This window comes from Talaromyces amestolkiae, assembly GCF_001896365.1.
Source record: "Talaromyces amestolkiae strain CIB chromosome Unknown scaffold2.1, whole genome shotgun sequence".
Lineage (NCBI taxonomy): Eukaryota > Fungi > Ascomycota > Eurotiomycetes > Eurotiales > Trichocomaceae > Talaromyces > Talaromyces amestolkiae.
In genome coordinates this window covers 522421-538510 of record NW_024468038.1, presented here as the reverse complement: position 1 = coordinate 538510, position 16090 = coordinate 522421, and the positions used below count along the sequence as shown (strand labels likewise).

The 16090-nt window shown below is 48.8% G+C and overlaps 2 protein-coding genes across 2 annotated transcripts; both read right to left on the bottom strand.

The window, feature by feature from the left end:
- Positions 1-157: 157 nt before the first annotated feature.
- Positions 158-8053, bottom strand: BHQ10_001470 (uncharacterized protein; the record flags this gene model as incomplete). Its single annotated transcript, XM_040873510.1, has 4 exons — positions 158-1420; positions 1480-1589; positions 1642-7138; positions 7196-8053. 4 exons carry the CDS (start codon positions 8051-8053, stop codon positions 158-160), a joined length of 7728 nt encoding a protein of 2575 aa, XP_040729975.1.
- Positions 8054-11556: 3503 nt separating this feature from the next.
- Positions 11557-15720, bottom strand: BHQ10_001469 (uncharacterized protein; the record flags this gene model as incomplete). Its single annotated transcript, XM_040873508.1, has 4 exons — positions 11557-12581; positions 14582-14678; positions 14739-15062; positions 15127-15720. 4 exons carry the CDS (start codon positions 15718-15720, stop codon positions 11557-11559), a joined length of 2040 nt encoding a protein of 679 aa, XP_040729974.1.
- Between the last annotated feature and the right edge of the window lie 370 nt (positions 15721-16090).

Here is a 16090-nt window from a genome sequence, read left to right as displayed (position 1 = left end):
ATAGAATAATCAAGTTGCGAACGGAAAGAAGGATACATGACACCATTCAACGAACTGACAAATCAATAATTCAAGTCATTCAAGTCATAAACAAACACATCCGCCTGCAGACAAAATTAGTACCAAATAAGGGACAAGAGAGGCATTGAGATCCAGCTCAGAGACTTGTCAACTTCTTGAACCAGCTTGTCCTCTTCGTGCTGGGTGCACGAGATGGTGGTTCATATGCGCTATCGCGTCGACGCATGCCGTTCTCTCGTTCGAAATCACCATCTCCAGAGCTGCTCTTTGCTCCCTCACGAACTTTTCGAGAATCACGCCGTCTAGAACGCATCTCTTCAACCTCTTCATCAGCCATGTCGGGATACTTGGAACGACGACGTGCCTGCCGACGAATTCTACGCCTCGCCTCCTCATCCGACGACAATGAAGGCCCATTTTCGTTGCTAGGAGGCATATCCAGAACTGTGGGCACGATTGGAGGAGCTTCTGGAGGGTCGAGCACCTGCGAATTTACCCAGGAAGATGTCTTCTCTTTCCCAGGCATGCCATACCCACGCGGAGGCTCGGCAGGATCTGGGGCAGTTTTGCGCCGGCTAACTCGTGGACGCTCATCTTGATACCTTGCGTATTCATCCTCTGATCGTCGCTCGGAACGACGTCTATCAGCCTTCGAAGCATGCCTGGATAGTCCTCCACTCATTTCCACGGGTTCGCGTGTTCGCCTCCGTTCTCGCCGCTCAGCTGCTTTCGCTTCTGCAAGCATTTGAGCTTCTCTTGCTTCTTGCTCCTCTCGAGCTCGTCTTTCTTCACGAGCTGCACGTTTTGCTTGCTTCTCCTCACGTCGTCGAGCCTCGCGTTCCATCTCCTCGCGAAGTTCTCTCTCTCTTTGCTCACGTTGCCTTTCTCGTCGCGCCCTTCGCTCTTCAACTTCCTGAAGTTCCACTTCGCGCGCTTTCTGCTCAGCTGCACGCCGACGCGCTTTACGCTCGGCCCTCATCGCTTCCATATCATCTACCTCCGTGTCAACATTTACAGGACCAGCATCAGTGGTGAAGCCTTCGGCATCGGTCTCCGGCTTGACAGACCGTCGTCGGTCACGTTTCGCACGTTTTTCGTCTCGCTCAGTCTCCGTCATTTCGTCGCGTCGAGGTCGTGACTTTCTGCGTTGTGGATCTGATTTTGTTGGTTTTCTCAAGGAGCCGAAGAGTCCCATCAAGCCTCCAGCTTCAGGCTTTTTTGTCGCAGAGGCAGGAGCAGGAATAGATCTTCGAGATCGCCGCTCCTTAGAATCCTTGGATTCCTTAGGGGGGGCTTCCACAAAAGCAATATCATCTGGACCAGAAACGACTTCTGCACTTGGAGGGCTTTGTTCCGCCTCAACAATCACGGGTTCCTCCTCGACCGGTCTCGCTTCAGACTACATTATCCAGAGTCAGCCGTGAGCCAAACACATATCATAAATTGTAGAAGCCTTACCATATTCTTAGACTTTCTGCGCCTACTCTTTTCCGCAAATTCGCCCTCCGCTTCTGCATTCACCATCACAATATCTTCATCGCCGTCAAGTGCGTAGGGATCACGAACGCCTGTAAGATCATTAGTTATAAGCTTAGTACGTCGTAATATGGGATAACCTACTACGTCTTTTCCTTCGTTCGCCACCCTCTCTCCTCGACGAGGAAGCTTTGATACCCATTAATTTAGCTGCTTTATCTGAGATCTCGGGTTTATCCTCAGGAGGTGGAGATGGAAGACCAGCATCAGCCACATCGACTGACGGGCGGCGCGAAGTGGGCCGCGATGGAGCACCAGATCTTCTAATCGACTTGTTTCGAGAAGGCGGCGCTCCCGCCATGATGAAATTGGAGAAGCCCATAGATCGACTCTGACGTTTGGAGTCAGACCGTCTGTCTTTGTCTGTCGATGATCTTTCGATATCGACTTCGTTGTCTGACTCCCGTACCCTGCGACGTGCCGTTGCGTCAGACATTGTCCTAGAAACCTTCGGGCGCGCTTCCTTTTCAGGGGCTGCTTGTTCAGCGCGCTTTGATGGTTTCTTTGGCGGCGGGGCGGCTCCCCAGAACCCCCACGAAGATGCACCTGCTGTACGTTCAACCTTTGTCCGTTCCTTCTTCGACGACTTCGTAGAGGGTTCAGGTGGTGGAGTTAGAGGTCTGGGAGCTTCTTCTGAGATAGACTCTTCAGTGACTGGCTCCTGAGCCGCAGGAGGCTCTACCACGGGTTCCTCTTCCATCGATCTGGACAGAGATTCGCGCTTCGATACCTTTGTTGATACCTTTACCGGCGTAGAAGACTTCTTGGTGCTAGAAGACTTCTTGCTCTTTTTGGAAGATTCGGGTGGTGGTGGCGGTGGAGTGGGCTCTCGTTCTGGCTCAGGTTCAGGCTCAGGTTCAAGAGGCTCAGGCTGAGGCTCAGGAGCGATATCTTCAATCAACGGTGGGATGCCTTTCTTGATTGCTTCTTTCTCCTTCTTTCTACGTGCTGAAGGACTCCAGTCCTGCCATCCGTCCCAGAATTCGTGATTTTTTGGTGCTTCAGGTATTGCTTCAGGTTCAGGCTCAGGTTCAAGAGGCTCAGGAGCAATATCCTCAATCAACGGAGGTATTCCTTTCTTGACTGCTTCTTTTTCCTTCTTTCTGCGTGCTGAAGGGCTCCAGTCCTGCCATCCGTCCCAGAATTCGTGGTTTTTCGGTGCTTCAGGTATCACTTGGGGTTCAGGTTCGGTCTCGGGCTCAGGGGCGATATCTTCGATCAACGGAGGTATTCCTTTCTTGACTGCTTCCCTTTCTTTCTTCCTGCGCACTGAAGGACTCCAGTCTTGCCACCCGTCCCAAAACTTGTGGTTTTTTGGTGCTTCTGGTACTGGCTCAGGCTCAGGCTGAGTTTCGGGTTCTTCAGGCTCAGGTTCAGGAAAACTGCCAGGTATCGATTCGTGCGATATTTCTTCTTCTACTGGCTTTGGAATCTCTTCTGGAATTGCCTTCTTGCTTGACGACGACTTGGTCAGTTTTTGTTTGCTAGAACCCTTCTTGGTTAGTAATTCCTCGTATGGGTCGGGCGCTGGCGGCGGAGGTGCATCGTCGATAAGGAAGTCGTCGATGATTTGCTTTGGCGCTTCTTTTTCTTTCGCCTTCTCCTTTGCTTTTTCTCGCTTCGATCTTTCAAGAGCCTCAATACGCTCTGCAACAGAAAGTCTTCCTGGCTTGGCTGCCTTTGACGTGGCTTTGGGCGGGGGAGCGGCTGGCGCGGCTATATCGTCCACTAGGGGAGCGGCTAGCGCTTCAGCACCCTCATCAACGTCGATAAGCAGGTCATCAACCTCTCTTGGCTTTTCTTCCTTTGACTTGGTCTTAGTAGCTGCAGATGTGCCGAAAGAAGCCCAGAAACCTCTGACTGCCTTTGCGGGAGTTTCCTCTATCGGTGCTGCCTTCTTCTTCGAAGATTTTGCGAAACCTCCCCATGCATCATCATCTAAGAGATCGTCCAAGTGTGGTTCTGGGGTCAATCCCTGTGCTGGAGGCGTAGGTGCTGGAGGAGGTGGGGCTAGATCCTCGTCGAGCATCAGAATTCCTTTCTTTTTGGCTTCCCTCTGTTTCTGCTTGCGGTCACTAAGTGACCAGTTGTTAAGGTCGGCCCAGTAATCATCCTTATGCTCCTCTACAACAGCTGGCTCGAAAGCGGGGATCTCTGGAACTTCAGGAGCTTCAGGAGGAATGTCAATAATAGGGAGATCTTGTCGAGGTGGAATGCCTTTTTTGACTGCTTCCTTTTCTTTCTTCTTGCGTTGTGAAGCACTCCAGTCGTCCCAACCGTCCCAGAACTCATGGTTTTTTAGCGGCTCCGGTATAAGCTCAGGCTGGGGTTCAGGTTCGGGTTGAGTTTCGGGCTCAAGTTCGGGCTCAGGCTCAGGTTCGGGATCAAGAGCAGGCTTGAGATTGACATCTAGTGGCGGTATGCCGTTGGCCTTGGCTTCTTTTTCCTTTTTCTTACGCTCCTTACTACCCCAGTTCTCCCATCCATTCCAGAATGCATGATTCCTTGGTTCAGGTTCAGGTTCTGGCTCTGGCTCTGGCTCCGGCTCTGGCTCCAACACAGGTTCAGGTTCAGCAGCAGGATCAAGAGCAGGCGGTAGATCCTCTTGCAAAGGAGGAATACCCATCATCTTCGCTTCCTTGTCCTTCCTCTTACGTTCCTTGCTGCCCCATTTCTCCCAGCCAGTCCAAAACTCATGATTCCTCGGTTGTTCCGGTTCAGGCTCAGGTTCAGGCTCAGCTTCCGGTTCCACTACAGGTTCTGGATCAGCAGCAGGATCTAAAGCAGGCGGTAAGTCCTCTTGCAATGCTGGAATACCATTTAACTTGGCCTCCTTCTTCTTCTTGAGGCGCTCTTTGGGCCCCCAACTTTCCCACCCGGTCCAAAATGCATGATTTCTGGGCTGTTCTGGTTCTGGTAGGACCTCCGGTTCTGGTTCGGGTTCGGGCTCAAGCGCAGGTGGCAGATCTTTCTGCAATGCAGGAATGCCGTTGAGTTTGGCTTCTTTCTCCTTTTTCTTGAGTTCTTTACTGCCCCAATTTTCCCATCCAGTCCAGAATGCATGGTTTCTAGGTTGTTCTGGTTCCGGCTCAGGTTCTGGTTCCGGTATAACCTCTGGTATTGGTTCGGGTTCGGATTCAAGCGCAGGTGGTAGATCTTTCTGCAATGCAGGAATGCCGTTGAGTTTGGCTTCTTTCTCCTTTTTCTTGAGTTCTTTACTGCTCCAATTTTCCCAACCGGTCCAGAATTCATGATTTCTAGGTTGCTCGGGCTCAGGTTCCAGTTCGGGCGCTGCCTCCGGCTCTGGTTCTGGTTCTGGCTCTGGCTCAGGCTCAACAATCTCCTGCCTTGGTGGGATACCCTTCTTCGCTGCATCCTTCTCCTTTTTCTTCCTTTGAGAAGGCGACCATGAATCCCAGTCATCCCAAAACTCATGGTTTTTCGGTGGTGGCAGTGGCACTGGCTCTGGTTCTGGTTCTGGTTCCGGTTCTGGTTCCGGTTCAGGGTCGATGACAGGCTCAGGAATGTTCTCAATCAGTGGGGGGATGCCCTTCTTAACTGCTTCCTTTTCTTTCTTCTTGCGCTGTGAAGAACTCCAGTCTTGCCAACCGTCCCAGAACTCGTGGTTGACTGGTGGGGGCGGCGGCGCTGGCTCTGGTTCCGGTTCTGGCTCCGGCTCTGGTTCAGGTTCTGGTTCAGGCTCGGGAACAAAGATCTCTTCAATAAGCGGAGGAATGCCTTTTCTTGTTGCTTCCTTTTCTTTCTTTTTGCGGACTGCAGGAGTCCAGTCTTGCCAACCATCCCAGAATTCATGGTTCTTGGGTGTTTCAGGGACAGGCTCTGGTTCCGGTTCCGGTTCAGGCTCAGGCTCGGGCTCGGGCTCGGGTGCAGGCTCAGGCTCGGGAGCATCTTCAATAAGTGGAGGGATCCCTTTCTTTACAGCTTCTTTCTCTTTCTTTCTGCGCGCAGAAGGAGTCCAAGTTTGCCARCCRTYCCARAATTCATGRTTYTTGGGTCGCTCCGGTTCTGGTTCTGGTTCRGGCTCGGGTTGAGGCTCAGGTTCAGGCTCGGGCTCGGGCTCAGGAGCATCTTCGATAAGTGGAGGAATACCTTTCTTCGCCGCTTCCCTTTCTTTCTTTTTGCGAGCTAATGGGGTCCAATCTTGCCAACCGTTCCAGAATTCGTGGTTTCTTGGTGTCTCTATAACAGGCTCCGGTTCTGGCTCAGGTTGAGGCTCGGGCTCGGGCTCTGGTTCGGGTGCGAGATCTTCGATCAATGGTGGAATGCCCAGTTTTACAGCTTCTCGCTCCTTCTTCCTTCGCGTCACAGGACCCCAGCTCTGCCAGCCATCCCAGAATTCATGGTTCCTCCTTGGTGGTTCTGGAGTTGGCTCTGGCTCAGGTTCTGGTTCGATAATCGGCTCAGGTACGGGATCGAGTATCTCTATACGAGCTGGTATTCCCTTCTTGACGGCCTCCTTTTCTTTCTTTCTGCGTTGCAAGGGAGTCCAAGTATCCCAACCATCCCAGAATTCATGGTTTTTTGGCTTTTCAGGTTCAGGAGCAGGCTCCAGCTCTGGCTCTGGTGCAACCTCCTTCTTTTTACCTCCAATGCCCCATGCGCTGAGCCAATCTTTTTCCGGTGGTGCAGCTGAGCTATCAACTTGCGATGAGGAGCTTAGGTCTTCAATTAGACCTTTGGATTTGTCTTTCTTCTTGCTAGCGATACCCCAGCCCCAACCGGACTCTTCTTCTGGTTCTTTCTTCGTATCGGTCTCGAAGGAAGCCCAGGCATCTTCGGTCTTTGACTGTACTGGCTCTGGCTCAGTACCTTTTTTGCTCGCCTTCTTTTTGTCTTTCTTGCCCGGCACCGCCCAAACATTGTCGATAACTGGCTCAGGCTCGGGAGCTGGAGCTTTCTCGCTAGGGAAGTCCAAGTCGATAATATCCGCTTTGTTGTCTTTCTTGAATGCGGCCCAAATATCATCGGTTTCGGTCTTTTTAGCTGCGCTTGAAGTAGGTACCTTCTTCTTGTCTTTGCTCGCCCAAGCTGCCCACACATCTTCAGACTGTCCTGTCTTCGACTCAGGTACCGGTTCTTCCTTTTTCACAGTTTTCTTGGGACCCCATGGACCCCAATCATCGGTACTAGGAGGTTCCTCGGAAATGCTGTTCTTTTTATTCTTGTTATTCTTACCGACAGCGTTGAAAGCACCCCAAGTTTCGTCATCCTTCACCTCTTTCGAAGCACCGATATCTGCCGTAGACGTACCCAAGTCGCCAAAGTCGAAGCCGAGGGAGCCCGCTGCCTTTTTGGTTTTCTTGTCACCCAAGCCCCAAGGGCTCTCAGTCTTTGCTGGTGGATCCTTTGGCGCGGAAGTATCATTGCCCATTGACCCAAATCCCCACTTACTGCCAGTATTCCAGTCTTTTCCCCAACCTCCGAATCCATAACCTCCACCTCCAGATGCCCCTTTAGTGGATTCAAAGCTGAGATCCAGTTGCGGTGCGGAATCGTCGAGATTGATTTCCTGAAATGAGTTTCCGGCAGGTTCTCCGAATGCAGCGGATGTCGGGTCAAGCTGATCGCACGATTAATAAACACTATGGCCGTCATGGTTTATGGAAATTCAACTTACCGAATTCTTTTTCTTGTTATCTTTCTTGCCTACAGATGTAAAGCCGGCCCAACTGTCATCATTGTTGTTGTCCAAATCATCTGCCCAGCTGAGATTATTGCCGGCTGTACCAGCAGCCGCAGCCTCCTCTGCTTCTTTCCTCTTTCGTTCTTCCTCTTCCTCCTCTTCTTGCTGTTTCTTGGACTTCTTCTTTTTGCTATTACTGGTGACTTCGCCCCAGCCGTCGTCATTTTTGTCACCACCATCGCCGCCATCATCACCACCTGCACTTCCACCGAGACCGCTTCCACCTGGAGGATCTATCGTCTCGTCGTTTTTTTTTCCACTGTCGCCGCCATCACCACCAGATGAACCACCCACAGCCTTTTTGGCTGCTAGTTTCGCTTTCTGTTTCTTTCCATGCTGACGGAATCCATGCGTGCTCTCAAAGTCAATTGATGATACGGGTTTCGACTTTGAACTTCGAGATCTGCTATAATCGTTCGATGGAGGAGTGGACTTTTTGGCGACTGGCTTCGCTTCAGCTAAGGCTGGAAAGGCCGAATATTCAGGCGGTAGGTCATCGTGCACGTCGGTATAGGGCGGTGGTGGAGTACCATAGCCAGCGGGTTCCGTATTCTGTGCGATTAATTCGTTGACCACAGCATATGCGTTTAAAAGCGCCAGTCGGAAGGTTACAGATTCGCAGTCAATGCTCTTCTGTCCTTGATCCAAGACTTTGACTTTTTCTCCACCATAAACATCACCAGTATCTGCGAGACCTAATTGTCTTTCATAGCATCCGAGATGGGTATCTAAACCGTTATATTTTGCCGAAAATTCAGAATGGGACGAAGTTCGAGAATCCAGGACCTCCATGGTGTTTGGAAATATTGACCGACAAACCGTGCGTCAACGGTAAATGAACAAGCATTGAAGGCGATGTTATATCGGAGACGGCAGGTCTCTTCTCAGCGCAGCGGACCTTTGACTTGGATGATTGTCGTGACATCAACTATGGCTAAGTGCAGAGCCCCACGGGTTTGCGACTTATAGAATCAGCTGATAAATAAAGATGCGCCACCCGTCTGAGAAGCAGATTTGTATCGCGGTATCGAAGCGCAAATATCGTGAATGCTGCGCGATAACAACCGAAGGATGAAGCGTGCGGGATCAGTATGTAATATGGTGACGACCCTGTGACCGAAGGGCAAATGGCGGTAGGGTTTCTAGTAAATACGAGGTTCGGGGTAAACTTAGGTCCGGTAGAGCTTCGTTGACCTTCATTCAATCGGAATGTGATCTATATATCACAATTCAAGGATCGCCGTAATGCGGAATCCTCAATCGTGGGAGACGGGTCCTTTGTTCGTTCTGTCTTGGCTCCTTTTTTCGAAAAAGGCTCGAAAGAAAATATGTCCGAGTCGTCAACCCGAGCTCATTCGTGGGTTGAAAGGTTTCCTGCAAGTGGATCGGCATGAATAGTTAGTGTCAATGTGACTAAACCATCTATCCAGTAAGGGGCCACAGAAGCGCAAATGGTTGCTGAGTGGATTGGATGGTGGTGTGGTCAGTAGAATATTGTTAGAGGGGGCTGGGGGATGATGTAGCCAACCACAACAAACAGACGGGATGTGGATGGAGGGGAGCTTCCGAGTCTTCTGATGGGACGAAAGGCAAGTCGAATGAACGAGCACCCGGCACCGCGCAGGCACAAGCTACTCGCTGCTCGAGTGTATGGCATTAGAAGCTTTGTTCCGGCCTATGAGAAATCCTTGAACATCTTCGGGGGCAAGCTAAGATAGAAGGTGGTGCAAGCTTATCGGGGGGGTAACGCTAAGTAATTATCAATGGTGACTTACCGGGACTAGCACAGGGTAAAGACTGAACAAGACAGAGTACCTCCGTACGCTGTACGAGGGTATCGCGATAAAAGATGAACAAGCTGAAAAACCGTATCCCTTCCAGAGGCATCTGCTCGAAAAGGAAGCAAAACAAACACTAAACACTCGGCAGAGAAGGAAGGTCGTTCTGTTGTCTGATGTCGCCTGGGTGGAATGCGACTATAACAATCAAGGGATCAGACAGGATGAGACAGGACGAAGTGATAGGATGATGCCCGTGACTTCCTTTTTGGACTGTCGCGACCCAAGGGAAGGTGCGGGGAGCGACGAAGGAAAGGACCGGCCCGCGCGAACTGTTTCCAAGGTAGCGCCTTCCGTATCAGATCGTGAAGATCTAGCGATGTTGACAACCACCTTACCAACAATCCTGTCGGTCAGAAAAAGTACAAGAGCTGTTCGAGAACGAAAGCGCCGTCTGGTAACGAAGGACGAAACAGCCGATGTCGCAAACTGCTGAATGAAGAGAGTTGTGTACAATAGCAATAGTGTACAAAAGTCAAGATGCGCAGAAAAGAAAAGACTGGCTTGAGTTAATTCAACTCTCTTGTCAATATCTTCTCTTCAACAGCCTTTGGACGATCTTGATTACACTGTTGTTCAAGCAAATAAGTATCGATTGTTGGATCAATTGTACGAGTTGATGAAATTGAAGTATTAAGGCTGCTCTACAGCATGAGTCACTTGTCATCAAAACAATAGCTATATATCTAATCGCCCAATGGCAACGTCTGCAGAACTGTACTGCTTCTCCATGCCCAACTGTGGCTAGTTACTTAGTTATAACTCTTTTGTGTCGCATCGACGCAGCCATTTTTCCTCACTCTTCACCGCATCGAAGGCGATGTGGTGGCAGGAACCAATGGGCGACAATTCGGGATGGATTGATGAAGCTAATGACAAACCAGGTTAGACTCAGACCCTCTTTTGCGCGTGTAGCCCATTTTAGTTGATTCCTGCCTTGTGGCCTGAATCTTCTGATCTTGCACGATTCTGCTCTCGTGACTCTCGTGATAACATCAAACTTTATACCTAGAAAATCGATTGAGACCTAGGAGGTTGGATACAGAGACCCGACATCGCGAATATACTCCAAGACAGATCTAGACACATCTACCCGTCCGAATTGAAATGATTTACGCCCGCCCGGAGTACGGACCTCTCCAAGGACTGGCGCTGCATCGTCTCCAACCATTGGACAAGTCACCTACTTACGGCCCCAGAAATGATGAGTTGGTGTTCACTACCTTACAAGGCTTGAAATGTATTGGGCGACAACGACCAATCTCTGACCAGCTGTTCCTGAATTGTTAATACCTACTACTAATTGGAGACAGCTACACACCTTACAATAAATGCAGATTGTTCAAAGTCAAGAATTGTCTTCTGAAATTGTCTTCCAGAAGCCCAACTCTATCTACTCGTCGCTGGTTGCTGGTAACTCTATCCAAAATCCATATGTTAGCTACACAACCCATTAAGGAAGTAATCAACTCACACAGGTGTTACACTAAAATATCGATTTTTCGATGAATGCCAAATATGAAAGGTACGTAGCCTCGGCAGGTCGAGGGTGTCATCTCCCGAGGGATGTACAACTGTACATTTTTAAATCACTAAGTACGTCTACTGCACAATAAACATGATGATTGCATGTGTCTTCTAAATTTTTACATGCATTTATATCTATAACCGATTATATAGTGACATAATCGTCTACCATAAACCGCATGAAAGAAACATACTCAAACAAACAAAGCTGCTCAATGTATTCAATAACCCCGCAAACGACTACACATGTAGGGACCTAAGCACTCTCAGCCCATTTCATAGAACCTCAAGTGTCGATTGGTACACCATCAATCATTGATATCTCCTCCTGGACAATTGATACATGTCACTCATCCGCCCGCGTACAGCTGATTGCAAAACCGGTGCGCGCTTCCACATACATTGATTGTTTTTAATCCCTGTCGCCAACATAGCGCTAGTCCACATTCGTGAATTATTCCGAGTCCCAGGTGTTGGTAATGAGACGGTAAGCAAAGATTTGTGATTCGAAATATAACAGTTAGCGTATTCGTAATACAATCTTATACAGTACCACATGGCATAAACCCTTTATGGATAAGCAGCCCTACGCATGTGTCCGGAGGGAGTGGGCGATGGTCTAAATATGTCAAGTCCGCACTATTGTGACTTAATCCCCGGAACCTAAGTGGAAATGTGCTGATTTAAATTTAGCTCTTCCCCCTGATAATCCATGTAGAGAGCTGTACATGTATTGTATTCACTGGCAACCACAATGAGTCATTATTATAGTCCCGTAGTTTCTTCTACAAGCCAATGGAATTCTCGTACAAAGGTATCAAACACGGGGATGCTAAAAATCTACATCCTTCTTTCAGCCTCTCGGACCCATCGCCGAAATTTGGATCCTGATCACGTAGTGTATAAAAGGTGAAACCCTTGTATGGTATATCACATGTTTTTAAGCCATTGCAGCACATCCAAGCCGGTTCTGCTCAAGGGGAGGCCTACGGCAAGATCAACTGCGCTCTGAACATGGATTTCGTTTTCACCCAGGGATAAGCTCACATCCATGTTGTTCGCCTGCAGAGTACGTGTAATGGCAACAATGTCGTCTCTAAAAGCTTCGAATGTTCCTGCAGTGACGAGTATTCTTTTCGCGGGTAGATTGCTCCAAAGATCAGGGGTCCCTGCATGTAAGAGCTCTGCCCACTTGTCATCTATGACTGGTTTCCATGCACTTATAAATCCCTGCACACGGGTGGGAGTGATCATATCCTTGTTTGAATGCTGTCTAAAGCTTTCTGTCGAGCATTTTAACGTGACCCAGGGGCTCAAAAGATAGACTGCTCGCACCGGGGTTCTAAGAGCGTCGTTGACAGAAGGTACTCCCAGCTTCGGTGACTTGAAGTGTGCAAGCAGAGACAAAGCGAGGTGACCGCCAGCTGAATCACCACCAAGGATGATGTGGTCGGGGCTGACCAATCGCTCATTGACAAGGTATCTCAATGCGGTTGCTGCTTGAACCAACTGGCCAGGGTATAGAAGGTCTGGAGCAAGAGTGTATTCTAGAATCCATATCTTTGACGCATTGGCCGTTCTAGCACAGTCAAAGACGAAAGGCAATTGACCCTTGCCGTTGATTGGGCGTACATACCCACCCCCATGGAAATAGAACAGAACAGGACCGCTGTGACCCGCAGAAAAGTGTTCATAGATAGCGTTTCCTTCGATCTCGTGCAGAGTGAAGGATGGAGTATTACCCTCGCATTGAAGCGTTGTGCCAATATGTGGTAGGCTGTGTTTCCCACAGTATCTCACAATTGTTTCGCCGGTTGTTTCATTTTGATAATTTTGAAGTCTAAGTGGCAAGCTGCGGCTTTTCAGATAGGCGACACCAATGATGCGTTTCAAAGGCCATTGAGCCGACTTGTGTAAGGGTAATAGTCGGGTGATCCATATCAAGAGTCTGGCAACTAATTTAGGACATGTAAACAACAGCTATACAGGTGCCAGGAATTCTTGGGAAAGTGACAGTAAGAGGGTAAAGGGGGTTAATCACCTGCAATTGGCAGAGATAGTAGAATATAAATCCTCTCCCATACGGACAAGTGTAGCCTATGATGGGAAGGCATACTTTGACCAATCTTTAGAGATCTGGGATTTACAAAGGTCAATGAGAGTATGATTGAGACTTCTGGAAATTGTTGCACCTGAAATAGAAGCAACTGGTCGCAGGCGGGGTTTCCAGACGCTTAATCAGTGGTGCCAGGGAAATGCTATCTGTGATTAGTTAGGTGAGCTGCCTCGGTATTTGGGGTGCTGCCTCGGCAACCGTCTTCCTGAAGGAGAATATATCCCACATACTGATGAAAGAAGAGCGCGACAGCGGTCTAACATAGCAGAAAGGACGATATGCAGAGAAGGCCTGGATAATACTGTACTACCAGCTGCTGCACCTACTGCAGTTCCAATAGGACCCATAAAAGAACCAATAAAAGCAACAACAGTGCCCCCTCCCCAAGCCGCTGCTCCTCCAGCAACACTGAGACCAAAGCTCTTCCCAAACCAGGCCCAGTCACCGGTTGATGCAAGACTAACAATGCCAAAGGCTGACCCAACAGTCAAACCCATGAAATATAGAGCTGAGGCGATTCGTTTTCGGCGTAGCCAGGAGTGCAACTCATGGTCTCGATACGAAAAATGCTGCCGATAAACCCAAAATTAGCGATTTTGTAGATGTTAGCTGTAACCATCGCCTAGGGTGCATAAAGGCTACAGCTAAGAGGCCGAGAAGAATTACTAGTAGCTGCACGAATGATACACGTCTCCACCACCAGTACTCCTTGGAGAGTACTAGCTGGCTTGCGTATACAGAGCTTGCCCGAAAAGCCAGCCAGTATCTTGGTTTTGAATCGAGAACACACAACCTGCCCGATTACCAGGTAGGAGGCACGCAACGGCTCGTGTTCAGATATAGGAGTGGAATAGTATATTATTTACCTGTAATATAAATTAATATGTACTACAATGCCGTCAAGCGTAACTTTCGGATTAACATTATTACTAAGCTAAACCCTATTGACACTAGCGTATCTTGGGGAAGAGTTATATTTGATTTGATTGTCAGGCTGATTTTGCAACTTACTATAGTTAAAAAGTGCCTAGGATACATATACTGTACTATTAACAGTTGACTCTAATGGTAAAAATAATTATGTTTCATGGAAGATTCCAAGAGACATAACATGCACTTTAATTACAGTATTGACATTTCAGGTTACGTCAAATTATTCTTTCGGTAAGATACGATACAGTGAAACTTTGGAATATCGTTAATCCGGAGCTTTCCTTTAAAGCATTGTGTAGAAGCGCGCACTGGCTATGCAATCAGCTGTATGTCATGCGTCAAATACGATATGAAAAACTCCGATAAGAGATACGTTCCAATGCATGTCTACCTAACGTTCTGATTCTTCAATTAAGCATTTTTCGGCTGATAAGTATGTAGGTTTCTGTTTGAGGCAGGTTACCTGCTTCACCGCTATTACTGTTATCTGTGCATCGGGAAGCATGCGACAACTGGTGCATGCATACGGTGGATATGGATGTGGCTGCCAGATCGAAAATTTAATCTGAGTTTTGATCCATACGTTCTGTGAGAAAGTCTTCCTATCGAGACACTGCGAATGAATTGAGCCGAGCACAAACCGAGGATACAAATACATTCCTTCACGGTAATACAAAAAGAAGGAAGAAAACAAGACACCGATCCGACCGAGAGATACAGAGTAATCAATACATGAATAGACAGAGGCAGAAAAACAATCAGCAGGAATCATGACAGAAGGGATATTGGTATCTCAAACACCACCGCTTGCTCACTCTACACTCCGCGAGGAACGAACGAGCTCTCATTCATACAAGACAGCCGGGTCGAGGTCGGTTTACAGATCGGCCTTGGCCTTCGACTTACTACCGTCTTTTTGGACGAAAATGGGATCTTCGCCGTAGGTGTCACGGTATTCCGTAATGTATCGTTGTCGGTCCTCTTCTGCTTTGTTCAAGTAGAGCTATCGCCACCGTCAGCAATCGCGTCTTGGCCAAAAATCAATCATTTGGTGAATACACACCTGTTTCTCGCTGTCCGATGTATTGAGCCACTCAGCCTTGACACGTTCAGAGATCTCTGTGACGGGAAGACCGCGGTACTCTCCAGTTGCCACGCGCTCCTTGAAGAACCAGAGGAACGCGGAGACAGGTCGCTTCACCTGGCGGTCGTCGTGGATGGCACTGAGTTTGATGATCGGAGCTTTCTCATGCTTGGCCATGTACTTTGGTAGGAACCTGCGGGCGGCATTGGCCTGTTTAATTCGTAGAGGAGAGTACGAATGCACCCATTCCCTCATTTTTATTTCATTCTCTTTGGTCAATTTGGTCGCTTCCTGGGTCAGGGTCTGTTTGAATCGTTGGTTAGTCCGCAATCATACTGTTGATTCACTCAACAGGGGGGAAACAAACCTCTCGCTGAGATTCAGGAAGCTCGCGATATTGAGCACCTATATCACGGAGAGCTTGGCCCTTGGCCTCTCTTTCAACACCCTTGAGTTTCTCGGAAACAAAAAGATTCCAGGCTATCGGGCTCCTCAATTTAGGCTCTTCTTTTTTCAATGACTCTGCAATCAATGTTTTTATCGTATCCTTGACCTTTTGCTCCAGTCTTTGTTTGCGCCTCTTTTCTAATGCGTCTTCAGAGAGCTTGAGCACTTTCTTGACCTTCTTCTTGGGCTTGCGCTTCTTGGGGGCTTTCTTCTTTGTCTTTGGTTTGGCATTTTCGTCTTTGGGTGGGCGGCCGCGACGTTTGGGTTTCGAGGGATCGGCTGAGGTCGTAGTTGTAGTTGTAGTTGTAGAGTATTGATTCTTTGGTAAAGCTGCGCCGAGCTGTTTTAGAGTGCTGGGTACGCTTTGAACAGCAGGACGGATGTCTGCGACACGAAATACGCGTTGGACATGGCTGACGGCGATTGGCACACGAGTCGATAGAGATGCGGTCTGTCGGAGGTTCACTTGATGCAGAACACGGCGGCCCCGACGGGCTGCGAAGATCAATTGCATTGTTGCAATGATTGACGTTAATGAGTGGTGGTGGGCGTGGTTGTGCGCATTCGATGCCTCTTGTCTTCGAGACAAATTGCAGTCACTGGTATCGTCCCTTGTTGAGGGTGGAAGGAGGCTGGGGCAGCTCCTGCCCGCGTTCGTTTGGATTCTTCCGAATACGGCTAGATCACACGTGACGTTTCACATACATCGACCAATCATCAACAATGACATCATGAGTAAGGTTTCCAATGTGTTACAGCCTGAAACTGGAACAATGAAGCGTAGAGCCAGGAAATTATACGATATTTATCTTCACCCGTGATGGTTTCCTTAGATGCTGGTAAGCAACCACGTAAGTAATAGGACGTAGCAAGAAATGACTCAT